This window comes from Lepidochelys kempii, chromosome 1, assembly GCF_965140285.1.
Source record: "Lepidochelys kempii isolate rLepKem1 chromosome 1, rLepKem1.hap1, whole genome shotgun sequence".
Taxonomy (NCBI): Eukaryota; Metazoa; Chordata; order Testudines; family Cheloniidae; genus Lepidochelys; species Lepidochelys kempii.
This window is the reverse complement of record NC_136380.1, coordinates 34,427,289-34,443,209: the sequence shown is the minus strand read 5'-3', so window position 1 is coordinate 34,443,209 and position 15,921 is coordinate 34,427,289. Positions and strand designations below refer to the sequence as shown.

Here is a 15,921-nt window from a genome sequence, read left to right as displayed (position 1 = left end):
TCAAGAATGGGGAGAAGATGCCCATAGTGGGGCACTTTATGGGGAAGACCAGGAAAATTAACAAAAAAGTGGGAGGTGAGTGTGACTGACCATGACAGCATGCACAAAGTGGTGTAAGGAATACACAGAACACATATGCCTTCAATATTAATAACTACAGATTCCTTCTGGCCTTCAAAAAGTATGAATAGCTATCCACCTTTGTTTATCCCCAAATAGGATCTATCTAAGAAGTAAAGACAATTTTAAAAATGTTTCACATAATTTGAGACACTTTCTCTAAGGACCCACAGATAAGCCAAAGTTGGGAGTTCCTTTCCCAAGAATAGAAACTAAAATGGCTAAGAGTATTGTTAATCACCTAGGCAAAAATCTCTCATAATTTGCATATAGGCAAAACCTCTTTCTCACTCCCAACCTCACTAAAAAGAACTCCAAGTTACCAACCAACGGTCACACCCTGTTTTCCTATGTAATGTGGCCCATTGCACATTGTGACTGGCTCAAGAGATGCGTGGGGAAGCTGCAAGTTAAACAAACTAAAAGTGTGGCTGCAAGACTGAAGAGCAAACTGGGCAAACTGCCTGTCATCCCAAGAAATCCAAACCATGTTTTCATCCCAAATTATGAACTACACATCATTTTCCTTATTAAACAAATATACCAGGAATAATCCGTCTTTCACCTCAAATTAGAAGCTACAGATTTGTTTGTGTTGAAAGTCAGATCTACCTCCTTCTATATGTGGAAAATATCTCTTGTATTGTAAGTCCTAAATAATGTGAAATGCTTATGTACAATCAAAGAATCTAAGAACAGTAGAACAATGGAACAAATTGCCTAGGGAAGTTGTGGAATCTCCTTCACTGGAGGTTTTCAAAAGAGGATGGATAGCCATCTGTCTTGGATGGTTTAGACACAATAAATCCTGCATCTTGGCAGTGGGTTAGAATAGATGACCCTTGCGATCCCTTCTAACTCTATGGTTCTACGAATGTACAGAGTATATCCTCCAAATTAGAAGATTATAAGAGATATTGTTGGTTTTCACTGTAAATAATTGTTGTACTCCAGAAGTAACAGGATTTGTCTGGTACAAGGAAGAAGAAATGTTAGAAGATATAAAAAAGGATATAACTTTTAAATATGAAAAGAAATTACTTGGGGAGGGGAGTACCCCAACTGACAGTGGGGGCAAATAATGAAATACAATCCTTGAAATGAATCAAACTTAAAAAGCCTCTGATAAGAAAAAAATTGAAGAAATTTGTTATACCCCGTCACCATCTCCTGCATACCAATGGAAACAGCAGAAAAACTAAGGATATGTCTACAGTGCAACGTAAGTCCAGAGTTAGGAGAACTCAAGTTAGCAGATCCTGCATTTGTTAGCCGTGGGCTTGAGTGTCTACACTCGTCTGCAAAGTTAAGGTTAGGAATTGCTGAACCCTGGGTCCCAAGCTGGGACTCCAGCATCTTACACTGCATTTTGCTCGCTCAATTCCAACCACCTACACCCCTGACTTCCCAGTGCCTTCCTAAAATGTGGTCGCTGTAGCCCTTTGTTTGTGGTGCAGTGTGGGAAAACTTGACTGAACACAGGACAAAGAAAGTCAGAGCATGAGATTGTGGAACACTTTTAGCAGACTCCGAGAGCACAAGTGCAGTGAGGCTGCATCTACACTGCAAAGCAATAGGGCTTGAACCCTGGGTCCCAGCTTGACTCAGGCTCAGACCCTCCACCACTGTGGGGTCCTGGGACCCTGGGTCCAAGTCCTGGGTTAGCATGATTTATATGTAGACAGAAGGGGTTAGGCATGAACCCTGAGTTTGAACCCTGGACTTACACTGAAGCATAAATATACCCTAAACTGAAACCTGAGCACCCACTTGGCATGTGTCCCATAGAAATAAGAGGATGGGCCTCTCCAAAGAGCCCATAAACTCTAGTATATAAAACTGAGGTCACCATGTGCTCAAGAAAATTGATTGAACCCAACAAGAAGCTGCAGAATCTTAAGAGCAACTGCCGCGCAGAAAGGACTCTCCCCCATCCCAGGGTGAACAGGAAAAGAAGTGCTGAGGTTTCATTTCAAAGACTATTTCCCCTTCTATTTTTTCACATACAAATAACTAGGTTATCTTGATAAGCCTACACACACTCTAGTGAGACCTCAAGTAAGAATATATTAGTTTTTAACTCCTTTCTATGTCTAAGCAAATTGGCCTAGAGACTGAAAACAGTAACTTTAAGCAATTGTTTTTAATATTCTAAACTTGTCCACTTTCGGATCAATCTAGTCCAGGGGTCGGTAACCTTTAAGAAGTGGCATGCCAAGTCTTCATTAATTTAAGGTTTTGCATGCCAGTAATAAATTTTACATTTATAGGGCCCCCCCCCGATGGAACTCCAGACCAGCAGCAAGGTGAGCGGGACCAGCGGCTGGTATCCCAGGCCGGCAGCAGGCTGAGCAGGTCCGATGGCCAGGACCCCGGATGACAAGGGGCCAGTGGCCAGAACCCCAGACCTTCAGTGGGCTGAACGGGGTGTCAGACAGAACCCCAGACCAGCAACAGCTCACCCACTGCCGGTCTGGGGTTCTGTCCACCGGCTCCTGCCAGCCGGGGTCTTGGCCACCAGTCCCACTCAGCCCGCTGCCGGCCTGGGGTTCCATTCACTCAGGCCGGCAGCAGGCTGAGCGGGGCAGGCGGCCAAGACCCCAGTTGGCAAGGGGCCGGCAACCAGAACTCCAGACCATCAGTGCCCTGAGCAGGGCCGGCAGACAGAACCCCAGACCGGCGGCGGGCTGAGTGGCTTAGCCCACTGCCGGTCTGGGGTTCTGTCTGCAGGCTCCTGCCAGCCAGGGTCCTGGCTGCGGCCCTGCTCAGCCTGCTGGGGGTTCCATTCACCCAGGCCGGCAGCAGGCTGAGCGGGGCCGGCAGCCGGGACCCCAGCTGGCAAGGGGCTGGCAGCCAGAACCCCAGACCGGCAGCGGGCTGAGCGGCTTAGCCCACCGCTGGTCTGGGGTTCCGTCCACCGGCTCCTGCCAGCCAGGGTCCCGGCCGCCGGCCCCACTCAGCCTGCTGCTGGCCTGGAGTTCCGTTCACTCAGGCAGGCAGTGGGCTGAGTGGGGCCGGCAGCCGGGACTCCAGCTGGCAGCAGAGTGCCAGTAAAAATCGTCTCACGTGCCACCTTTGGCATGCATGCCGCAGGTTGCCAACCCCTGATCTAGTCAAAGAGTACTAACCACAATCTGTACCTTAAAGACAAGTGAATCATTGAAAGTGTGATCAATGTGTTAGGAATTGAGAATTTATGATCATAAGTCAACGTAATAAAAAATCTTGGTCATTTGCATTGTTCCTTGATATAAGTCCTGAGCCTCAACTCTAGTCTATGCTAATTGCTTGCAAGACTGTACTGTGTGTGTAATACATGCCTAGAAGACTGGTATTATCTACACATGAGTTGTGAACTGTGGCTGGATACTAATGTGGTTCTGGATGAATTAATACATTGTTGGTTGGTTAAGAATAAGAAAGTGTCCTGATCTGAGAAATACTGTTCGAGTTAAAAGTTGACGGAAAAAGAACCCAGTATTAAAAGTAGCAACATTCCCTGGACTCAATAAAAAGGGGTTATTCTATTCATACTTATCCAATTGGCAAACAAAGTTTGTTAGATTTCAGCTTGAAAATCTAACTAGCAAATTCATAAACGTATTCCCCTTTCCTGCTTACAGAGGTAAGTAAATGGACAGTGGAAGGATATTATTTACTTTTTTTGAAGAGAAAGTTACTCACCTTGTGCAGTAATTGAGGTTCTTCGAGATGGCTGTCCCTGTGCATGCTCCACTTCAGTTGTCTCAGTGCCCTGCGCTTGTAATCAAATGTTTGTAGTAGCAGTGCCCTGGCTGGCCGCTCATGCGTGGCGGCCGTCTCGTGCCGCTCCAAGCAGCCACCTAGCATGCACAGCCAACCATCCCCTAGTTCCTTCTCTACCCCAGAGGATTGGCGTACAACTCTGAAGTAGAGGGGAGCAGGGGGGTAGGGAGCACCCGCAGGGACAACCATCTTGAAGAACCTCAGTTACTGCACAAGGTGAGTAATCTTCTCTTCTTTGAGAAGAAGGTGACTGTTGAGCAGTGCCCCCAGTGGAGGGGAGGAGCTTCGGAGTTGGTTTATGTATGGTGGATAGCATCAAGAGTCCAAACTGAGCGTCTGCAGTTGATTGTTGTTCTAAAGCGTAGTGTTTAGTAAAGGTATGGGCTGATGCCCAGGTAGCTGCTTTGCAAATGTCCACGATGGGCACATTGTTGAGAAAGGCCACAGATGTCAATATTGCTCTGGTGGAGTTTGTGCATACTCCAGGGGGAGCTGTCAGATTGTGGTTTTGGTAACACAACTGGATACATGTCAATATAGATTTGGATAGTCTTTGTCTGGATATAGTTTGACCCTTTGATCATTCTGTTGTGGAGAAAAAGAGTCTGGATGATTTTCTAAATGTTTTTGTTTTTTCTATATTGAAAGCTAGAGCTCTGTGAACATCTAACGTGTGAAGGGAGGCCTCCCTGCTGTCAGTGTGTGGTTTCGGGAAGAATACAGGTAAGTAAATGGGATGATTTAAATGGAACGTTGATATGACCTTGGATATGAATTTAGGGTGTGGTCACAGAATTAATTTATCTTTGAGGAATGCTGTGTAAGGTGGTGTGCCATTAGGGTACCTAGTTCTCCCACCCTTCTTGCTGATGTGATGGCTACTAGGAAGGGCACCTCCATAGATAAGTGTAACAATGAACAGGTTGCAAGGGGTTCAAACAGTTTCCCCATGAGAATGCGGAGAACAAGGCTGAGGTCCCACTTAGGAGTCAGGTCTCTTAGTGTGGGATAGGTGTTATCTATACCTTTAAGGAAGCATTTAGTCAATGGATTAGCAAATATGGTGAAATCGTCCACCTTGGTGTAGAAGGAGGTGATGGTAGCCAAATGTACTCTGAGTGAGCTGGTGGATAACCCAGATTTTTTAAGTGCCAGTATATAATCGAGGATACGGGGTAATGGGGCCGACTGTGGAATAATATGGTTGTCTTGGCACCAAGTACAGAATCGGTTCCATTTATGCGTATACATCTTTCTTGTAGTTAGTCTGTGGCTGTTCAGTAGTATGTCTTGTACTTCAGTACAACATTCCCTCTCGAGCCCTTTCATCCATGGAGTAACCAGGCCTTGAGGTGGAGTACGGCAACGTTGGGGTGACGGATACATCCCACATCCTGTGTCAGCAGATGAGGCACTAGGGGAAGGGTTCATGGTGGTTTCACTGCTATCTGTTTCAGTTAGGGAAATCATGTTTGTCTGTCCCATATTGGTGCAATGAGAATGACCCTGGATTTGTTTTGCCTAATCTTGTGAAGGACACAACTCAGCAATGGGATTGGAGAGAAGACATACAAAGTGGAGCTTCCCATTTCAGAAGGAAGGTGTCGCCCCGGGAGTTGTGCCCCAGTCTGGCCTGGGAGCAGTACTGTGGACACTTGGCATTGTGGGCAGTAGCAAATAGGTCTATTGTGGGGAATCCCCATTGTCTGAATACGGCTTTGAGGATTCCGGGAAGCATCTCCCACTCATGGGTTTGGAAGAAGTCTCTGCTTAGTTGATCCGCTGTTGCGTTCTGGCATCCGGGCAAATAGGATGCCAGAAAATGTATGTTGCTGGTGATGCACCATTGCCAGAGCCAAACTGCTTCTGAACAGAGGGGATAAGATCGAGTCCGCCTTGGCAGTTTATATAGTACATAGTTGCTAGATTGTCAGTGAGAATCTTGACAGTCTTGTTGTGTATTAGAGGAAGAAAGTGCTGGCAAGCATTCTGGACTGCCCTTAACTCCAGTAAGTTTATGTGGGGATTGGATTCCGCTACTGACCAGCGACCCTGGATGGTATTGTCATGTAAGTGTGCCCTCCAACCCAGGAGGGAAGCTTCTGTGGTGATTGTCATAGATGGAGCTTTTTGTAGGAAGGGGACACCTGAGCATGTCCACCATGTGAGCAAGTCCTTCATTCTGCAGGACATTGTGAGACATCTGTTGAGGGAGTGTCTGGGCAGAATATAGACCATGCAGAGCCAGGCCTGTAAACATCTCATGTGGAGCCTGGCACATTTTACAACAAATGTTGTAGTCATCATGTGCCCCAAAAGTTTTAAGAACGTTCTGGTGGATGTTTGTGGGCTTCCCCTCACTGTTGTAATCAGATTAGTTGAGGTGAGGAAGCGTTGTTGGGGTAATCTTGCTGTCACGTTGAGACAGTCAAGATGTGCCCCTATAAACATCTACTGTTGTGTAGGTATCAGGGTGGACATCTGAAGATTTATTTGTAAGCCCAGGACTGTAAAAAGGGTTATTGTCATGTGAGTGGTGCTCGTTGCTGTCTGTTGTGTTGGTGCCTTTAGAAGGCAGTCATCTAAATATGGAAAGATCATCACTCCCTGCTGGGAAGGTGAGCAGCCACAATGGCGAGAACTTTGGAAAACAACCTTGGGGCGGTGGACAGGCCAAAAGAAAGCACTCTTATCGGAAATGTTGTTTCCCTAGGGTGAAGTACAGGAATCATCTGTGTGCCAGGTGGATGGTAACATGAAAGTAAGAGTCTTGTAGGTCGAGGGCCAAGAGCCAATCTCCTTTCTCCAATGCCAGAATTATTGTGGATGGAGTCATCATTTTGAAACACTGTGTTCTCACAAACTTGTTGAGTTTCCATAAATCCAGGATGGAACTCCACCCTCCAGTTTTTTTTCTGAGTGAGAAAATAATGGGAATAAAACCCTCTCCCACTGTGTTGAACTGTCACAGGTTCCACGGAACTTAATTGTCAGAGGTGATTTATTTCCTGTTGTAGCAGGTGCTCATGAGAGGGGTCCCTGAGGAGGGACAGGGAAGGGGAATGGGCAGGTGGGATAGAAATAAAGGGGATGGAGTAACCCTGCTGGATAATTTCCAGAACCCATTTGTCTGTAGTGCTGGTCTTATAGACTGGGTAATATGTTAGCAGTCGTTCTCCACATGGGCTGGAGATAAGATGTAAATCTGGAATTAGGGAATGTGGGGTTCTCGTATCCTCAACCAATACTTCAAAATGTTTGCCTGGAAGTAGATGGTCAGGCGTAGATGGCTGATCTTGGAGCTGCCGGCATTGGTCATAGTGTCGTTGGCGTTGAGCATATGGAGCAGTGCGGAATTGTGGCTTGTAAATTCTGCCCTGTTTCTGTTTATTTGGAGCGACATAAATTCCAAGTGTCTTCAAGGTTGCCTGGCAGTCCTTTAAGGTGTGTAATGGCGCGTCGGTATTGTCCGCAAACAGTTTTTGGCCTCCAAAAGGTAAGTCATCAACTGTGGCTTGAACTTCCCTTGGAAACCGGGACAGATGTAGCCAGGAAGTGCGACGCATGACGACGGATGTAGCTACTGAACGTGCTGCCGTACCTGCAGAATCAAGAGAAGGCTCAAAGGCTGTTCTGGCGATGAGGGAACTCTCCATGATGTTAGCCTTATATTGTTCTCAGTTGTCATCTGGAAGCTGTTCAATAAAAGCTGACATTTGAGAGAACAGGTTTCGTGTATATTTGGCCATTTAGGCCAAGTAGTTGGCTATACGGAACTGGAGGGTAGCTGATCAGTAGGCTTTCTGCCTGAAAAGGTCTAGCCTTTTCCAGACCTTGTCACAAGGGGTGGTTCTAGATTGATGTTGCTTTCCCCTTTGATTAACCACTTCTACCACCAATGAGTTTGGGGTGGGGGTGGTGAATAAAAACTCAGTTCCTTTTGTAGGGACATACTACTTCTTGTCAGATCTTTTACAAAAAGGTGGGGCTGTGGCAGGTGTCTGACAGATTATTTTTGTCAGATCCATTATGGCTTCATTAATAGGGAATGCAATCTTTGCTGATGGGGATGCCTGAAGTATGAGTTTTTGCTGGGTCTCTGGTAGCTCTGCTAGTGAGATGTCTAGGGATTCAGCTACTCATTTGAAGAGCTCCTGGAAGGATTTGAAATCATCCCCCGAGGTAGGGAGTGGTGGAATTATTGTTTTGTCTGGCGATGAAGATGAAATGTGGGTGGGTGGAAGGGTATCACCCTCAGGCGCATCTTCAGGTTCCTCTACCTCCTCATCCAGCGCTTCTGAAGGAGCTGGTGCAGGAGGTGAAGGGGAGCAAGTTGTTCTGGATCTAAGTGGGTTGGGGGGGCCTGTGGTTCTGAGCCCTATATAATGCCCATGGGTCCCAGTATGCCGAGTTGGGTGGAAACGCCATGGGAGGCAGTACCAATGGTGGAGGCTGCCAGCCTTCTGCATCTGTAGACATGCAGTGCTGAGAGGGTCCTGGTTTAGGTGAGGAATGGTGCAGGGTGTAGATCCCTGCCTCATCCTCTTCGTCCTCATCGCTGAAGAGAGGAGGAGCTGAGCCAAAGGGAGTAGCAACCACGCTTGGTCCCGGTCTGGCTGGGGTGCCGTCGGTGCTGAATAGCAGAGTCCCAGGTGTTGAGGTAATGTTGGAGACCCCAAGGTATGGCCACTAGTTAAGTTGGGGGGATAAAAAGCCATAAAAGTCAAAAAAGTCTCCCTGCTGAAGGCCTAAGGGCTTCTTCTCAACCCCCCCCTTAATAAAATTCAGGCCTAGCTAGTTTAAATAAGCTCTTTTGCTTTTAAAACAATGTTGCAGTCGCAAATAATGCCTCATAGTGTAAGGTTTGCTGACGCCAAGCTAAAGATAATAAGAGAGACAGTTACAAGGCCAGACAAAATGGGCTAGTTGTTTAAGTTGCTAAAAATGCTTGTTAAAAGTTGCAAAAAATAAACATTGTTGTAACCCATATAAAAAAGCAAAGTATTTATATAAAGTTTTAATTAGCTAATGTGTAGTGCAGTAGCATTAAAAAATATAAAAGTGTGTATAATAACCTGCTCTAAGGTGCAGGATTTGAAATTCTATTCTCCCTGTACCTTGTTTGCAGCTGCAAATAAACTTTTCAGCTTCTCCACCCCGTTGTGATTATTGAGTGAAGCACACCGGGTAACAAACCCCCCCTTGCTGTTGTTTTGCCTCTCGGCACTGGGTGCCAGCAACAGTAACAAGGAGATCTCCCTGTTTGATTAATTGCTGTGTCACCGGGAGAATCAGCACCAAGGACAGCAGCATGCTCTGGCTGGGAATCAGGGTGAAAGCGGCAGGTAATCTCAGGACTGCATATTCCCAGTGCCTCATGGTCCAGTGCTTTCGGTGCCTTTGGTACCGGGGTAGATTTTTACTTCAGAGATCGCTTTTTTGGAGGCGAATCTCACTGTGGCGAAGAATGAGACCACTTTTTTGTGCCCTTTTTAGGAGAAAACTCCTAGTAGTCACTTTGGAGGTAGAGCCCCTGTCAGACGCTGCCACTGGTGACCGTTGGCCAGGAGACATCCTGGACTTGGGGTCAGAGGCTGGTTTGAGGGATTTCTCCATCATCAGGAGTTTTAATTGGAGATCCCTGACCTTCCTCGTCCGAACGGTCAGTTTTTTGCAGTGGGGACATTTCTGAGCAATGTGTGTCTCCCCTAAGCACTGGGCATACTACACGTGGCCATCAGAGACCGGAACAGAGAGTCTGCAGGTCAGGCAGCATTTAAAGCCAAGAGAGCTGGGCATACCTGAAGGAACATTAGTTTTGAAGAAGAAATAGGAATAATCCCATTCTGTCCCCCTTCTGTTTTTCACGGGGAAGGCAGACAACTAGTAATTTTTTTCATAAGATAAACAAGAAATAGGAAAAAATAAAGGAATAAGAGGTTACTAGCTGGGGGGGGGACACAAAATAATATCTAAAGTTATAAGGGGCGCTGCGGTCGCTCCAACTCAAGCCAAAGGCGGTAGAGAAGGAACTGAGGGACGGTTGGCTGCACATGCTTGGTAGCCACTTGGAGCGGCGTGAAACAGCTGCCGCGCATGTGTGGCCAACCGGGGCACTATTACTACAAATCTCTGATTACAAGCGCAAGGCACCAAGACCCCTTAAGTGGAGCATCCACAGGGACACTCCTCGAAGAACAAAGTCTAATTATCTCTAAATTCACTATTTAATTTCACTATTTCTGGCAAACTCTCTAGTCAGACAATATTGCAAAATTTGCCTCTTGCCAGTTAACGTTTTTACTCCCTTCTTCTAACCCCCATCTGAAATCCTAATTCAGACCTCACCACTAAACAAGTGTGACATACTTGCTCTAAGGTTCTAACTTCCCTTCTGAAATTAGCTAATTAACAGCTTACAATATATCTGCAACTACTGTAATTACGTTAGTATTTACTTCAGTAGGAAATTTTAATAAGAAACACTGCTGACTTGCAAGGACATAGTCAACTTATCAATCTTTTCATTCCTATGTCATTTTGAAAGGTTGACTGCATGTAATGGTACTGTTTAAAAAGTAAGTAAGTAAGTAAGTAATAGGTTCTGTTATTATCTACATATCTTTTTTTCCCAAACTGCATTGTAAAAGGCTTCTGCTGACTTAAACCATTTTCATAGCAGAATTACTCTCATGAATAATAATAATTAGGCAGATTTCCTCAAATCTATCAGCAGCTCTAACAATATATCAAGAGAATACCAAAAAATGTAGGGATGTAACAGAATTAGTAGAACATAAAACCAGTGGATAGAGGGCCTGATTCTACTCTCACTGAAGCAAACAGGAAAGCCCCTACTGAATTAATGGTGCAGGATGATACCCAGAATGCCCAATCCAATGTCTCTTAAAAGCAACATAAAGATTTATTTGACTTTAATAGGCAATGGAGCAGGCCCATATTCAGCAAGACAAGTACAATAAAAGGCAATATGACCACACTGTGATCCCTTACTCCTAATAATAAGCAGATACTCTGAAGAGTTCTGATTTTGATTTCAGTGGGATGACTCAAACAAGAAACTGCTCACCAGTGGGAGTAACGAGTTCACAGTCTGGCACAAAGTCTTTATGGCTGAAAAGCAATAGAAAACAAAATTCACTGTTTCCTAAAATGTACTGTACCTAATGAGACTTATTACACACACAAAAAAACAGTTGCACTGCTTCAAAAAAATTGTTGGATGTTTTCACAAATGCATCAACTGTGCTGAAACTTAATCCTGTTCCTTTGAAGTTATCCTTTCTCTACAGGTGTACTATTCAATTCAGATCATGTTCTCTTTCATTAGAATCAAAGTCCAACAGAATATTTAGAAAACCAACTTCAAAATAACAGAAGGAAAACAGAACTGAAAAGAGAAACTTGGCTCATATATATATATATATATATATATATATATATATATATATGTGAACCTCTCCTGATACAACCTGATATATGAACCTCTCCTACATCCAGCCGCACAATTCAAGCACTAACTGGATATTTGATCCTAATGTGGCTGTGATAATCTCGAATGTCCTGAAATGCTACAATTCACCATGAGTTTACACATTTCCTTTCCCCACCCCTCCAGACAAATTCTTAAGCTCATTATTGCTATTAACAATTTTAGCATCTGGCTTTTAAACAGATACCAGTATTAGATCTACTATGTTAATCTGAAATCAGTAGGACATATTTATTTTACCTCCAAAAGAGATTCCTCTAGTTTAGCTAATTGTATCTTCTTCTCCTCTTCTTGTTGCAAGAGTTTTGTCTTCTGGTCTTCCAAATCTGGTTTTTCGTGCTGGATAGTTAAAGCTAAAAGCTAAGAGGAAAGCAACATATTCAACAAGAAGGAAAATACTAACCTCAGTAACATATGTGCTTCAATTTTGGCCATGTACATTACCCAACATTTTTAACAACACTTAAAAACTTAAACACTAGACTCTGTAAGTCCAGTATCGTAGCCCTTGTGTATGCAAAATACAGTGATGATAAATGGAGTACATTATGAGAACAGGGGAAAGCATGGGCTTCAAAGACTACATCTACACTCCAAGCTAGGGGCCTGCTTCCCAGCTCGTGTAGACTTACTCGTGCTAGCTCTCTGATTTAGCAAGCTAAAAATAATAGTGTAACTACTGATGCACAGGGAGCAGTGGCAAGGGCTAGCCAGATGAAGCACAAATGCACCAGAATACCATAGGTACATATTTGTGGTGACTAGTCCATACCACTGCTGCTGCTCCTTGTGCTACTGCAACTGCACTACTATTTTTACTATGCTAGCTCAGATGAGAGCTAGCACAGGTATGTTTATCTGCGCTGGGGAGCACCCACCTAGCTCATAACATAGACATAACCAACAAGTAGATCCAATAAGAAATAATGGTAATTTCTTGCCTGTTTATTTGGCTTCTTCCAGTAACTTTATGCTAACTCAAACAGCCCTCCTACCAATGCTGCTCAGCTGTTTTCCTGTTTTCAGCAGGCAGAGATGAGTTGTATGTCTGGTTAAGCTAGACATTTAGTGTTTTATCTTTTTCTCCAATGTCAAATTTTATGTTCGTTAGTTTTGAATAAACTAGCTTCCCAATGAGTAATGTTTTGAAATGATGAAGGGTTTTGTTTTCTAATTCCTCGTTTTTTCTAGTGGCCCTCTATTTGTCCCACTTCTCTCTAAATGTCATAGACCAAACTCTCAGCAGCTCCCAGCAATTTGGTGGAAGACCTAACACATTCAGCCTTTAGATTTCATGGACCTCTGCTCCACCACAAGGCAAAGTATTTTGAGACTGGGAGTACAGTTTGGCAAGGATAGAAGTCTGGAGAACTGTTTTGCTAAAATTTCAAAAGCACCATGAATGCGCTTACAAATGTAACTAATAATTTAGGGCTTAATCTGACTCAGTTAAAGTCAATGGAGAACTTCTACTTATTTCAGTAGGTGTAAGATGGATGAAGACTGTTACACCTGCCAGTCTATGATTTGATTGTAAGGTACATAAAAAAAAGAGCTACAATTTTAATTTAATTATTTTAATAATGATTTTATTGTTTAAACTTTTTTGATGCATTATAACCTCCTAGTCCCTACAACAGATCGGAGATTGCAGCTATATTCTGTCAATGGGGGCCTCTGCCAGGTCTGTGTTGTCAGAAGTCAAGGTGTTTCCAGAGATGAATGCAGCCCAATGTCTATTAATTTATTATCATTATTTTATTATAAGAAATGTTAAATGCCTACCTGTCCTCTTAAACCACTTCTTGTTGTAGTAAAGTTAACTTCAGTAATAATAGAAGCTGCATCAGGTGGAATAAAGGGATTTGGGTTTCGCGTTGACAGAAATAGGCGGAATTCTTCATTATAGTCAATAATTTTGTCACCTATTTGTACAGCATATCGTGGTCCTATTAAAAATACATACAAATTATCCTAAGTTTGATAAGGAAATTCCAGAATTGTCTGAAAATAAATACCCACCATGTGAAAAAACTTGAGAACCAAATTTTAGGTTTAGTTTAAAGGAAATAGTCTTATAAAACTAACAAAACCATGTTAATAAATATTATAAAAAATAAATTAAAAGATTTTTATGAGATTAGCTTTCCCCTATATTGTTGGAAACAAAAATACAGCAGCATTGTAGAAGTGCATTAGAACCAGATACTAAAAAGACTCAGACCAGTCTGCTTTAATTATCCAAATACAAAAAAGTAAATGAAAAAGCATAAATGGCAAAAAAATTACATTAGAGGTAAAGTAATAATAATAATAGTCAGAGCCTCAGCCAGGTTAAATCTTCTTTGAATTGCTGCGAGTGATGCAAAGTGTACTTAAAATCATTCCAAGTTGCACAGCTGAGGATTCTTCCTACAAGAGAGGAATCCTCTGGTGGTTTATATTCACTGACTCCCCAGCCCAGAAAGGAGGCATTTGGGACACATGGGAGGGTAGGTGGGGGCATAACATGGGCACTTTGCCTATCTTGGGCCCCTGAAATGCTCACAGCTGATGTAAATTAGAGCAGCCCTAAGGCTACTGTAACTTGTTCTAGGGGTCATTCTCCTCTCCCTTCCCACCCACCCCCTCCCCGTCCCGCCCCACATCTGACCCAGGATCCCTTCCTTTCTTCCTCTGGTGCTGAAGCCACGTTCAAAACATCTGAGGACTGACTCCTACAATTTGAGGCACATTACTTGTAACAGTACTGAGATATGCACCATTCTAGAAATGCACAGCAGGTATAAACCCAGCTTAATTGGCTAGTTAAAATGGGTTAAAACTCATTTTGTGTTTCTGGGAGTGGTGGAAAGCAATAGGATTTTACCAGTGAACCTGGCCACATTGTCTGTGGAAAGTCTTCAGGCGAAACCTATTGGCGCTGTGTAATATTAGTAGTTCCAATATGATTTCTACCACTCTCTGTTGTAGGTTTATGTAAAAATGCACAGTTTGAAACTGAAGATGCTGTGTACCAAATTATCAGACTATGAAGGTAAGAAGTATTCCATTAATCACTACAGGTGGTTTTTTCACGAAATATATTCAGTTTAAACACAATATGCAAGAAACAGTTAATTAACGCAGCTGTAAATGTACATTACTGAAATCTCTGTCTATACCTATAACAATCAGAAGGTTCCTGATATGAGATCCAATTGTGGACCAACCTAATGTGGCCACCCAGAGAAAAGAGGGGATACAAGGCTTATCACTATCTCACTGGTTAGCCTACAGACCACTACTTTGGATGTGGGGAGAAAGCAGATGTAGCGTGACTTCTACTTTCCCTCAGAAGCAGGTGAATAAGGAGAGGGCAGAGTGGGGGCAAAGACTTGATTTTGCCATGAAATGTACAAATCAGCGGATTTGGCAGGGTGCATGGGAAGGGAAACAATCTACATCTGGTAAAGGGATTGCACAAATTATTGCCTTCTGGAAGCAACAGAGGAGCGGAGAAGAAATTGCAATGGGACAGTACACTCAGGTACCTCTGTATTTTCAGGGGTAGGAGAAAAGAGTCAAAGTAGCCCTACATAGGAATCTGTTACTAGATTGCCGTTGGTGAAGGCTGTGTTTAGATTCTTCACCAGAGACCAACATATCTTTCAGGCCTCTGTTGTAAAAATGTCCAATCAAAAATAGTATCTGTAATAGTACAAGTACAAAGTAACTGCAATATATCAAACCCCTTTTTTTATTAACAAGTCAAGAAAAGTTGTAAATCATTCTTTTAAACTGACTCAAAACAAAGCGCTATAAGAACAGCCATACTGGGTCAGACCAAAGGTCCATTTAGCCCAGAATTCTGTATTCCGACGGTGGCCAATGGCAGATGCCCAGAGGGAATGAACAGAACAGGTAATCATCAAGTGATCCATCCCATTGCCCATTCCCAGCTTCTGGCAAATAGAGGCTAGGGACACCACTCCTGCCCATCCTGGCTAAAAGCCATGGATGGACCTATCCTCCATTAATTTATCTAGTTCTTTTTTGAACCCTGTGATAGTCTTGGCCTTCACAACATCCTCTGGCAAAGAATTCCTCAGGTTGACTGGGCATTGTGTGATGAAATACTTCCTTTTGTTTCTTTTAAACCTGATGCCTATTCATTTCATTTGGTGACCCCTAGTTCTTGTGTTATGAGAGGGAGTAAATAACATTTCCTTATGTGCTTTCTCCACAACAGTCATGATTTTATAGACCTCTATCATATCCCCCCTTAATCGTCCAATCCTATTAATCTCTCCTAATACAGAAGCTGTTCCATACCCCTAATCAGTTTTGTTGCCCTTTTCTGAACCTTTTCTAATCCCAATATATCTTTTCTGAGATGGGACGACCACATCTGCACGCAGTATTCAAGATGTGGGCATACCATGGATTTATATAGAGGGAATATGATATTTTCTGTCTTTTTATCTATCCCTTTCTTAATGATTCCCAATATTCTGTTAGCCTTTTTGACTGCTGCTGCACAT

General features: G+C 43.4%; 1 protein-coding gene across 7 annotated transcripts in view; it reads right to left on the bottom strand.

Moving 5' to 3' along the window:
* The window catches only part of DYNC2H1 (dynein cytoplasmic 2 heavy chain 1), a 403,248-nt gene that overhangs the window by 216,387 nt on the left and 170,940 nt on the right, over positions 1 to 15,921 (bottom strand). For all 7 annotated transcript variants that reach the window (XM_073338445.2, XM_073338455.2, XM_073338435.2 and 4 more), the window contains exons 66-67: positions 13,184 to 13,347; positions 11,639 to 11,758 (exon numbers count right to left, since the gene is read on the bottom strand). In XM_073338445.2, coding sequence (XP_073194546.1) covers positions 11,639 to 11,758; positions 13,184 to 13,347 — 284 coding nt within the window. The remainder of the gene's footprint in view (positions 1 to 11,638; positions 11,759 to 13,183; positions 13,348 to 15,921) is intronic.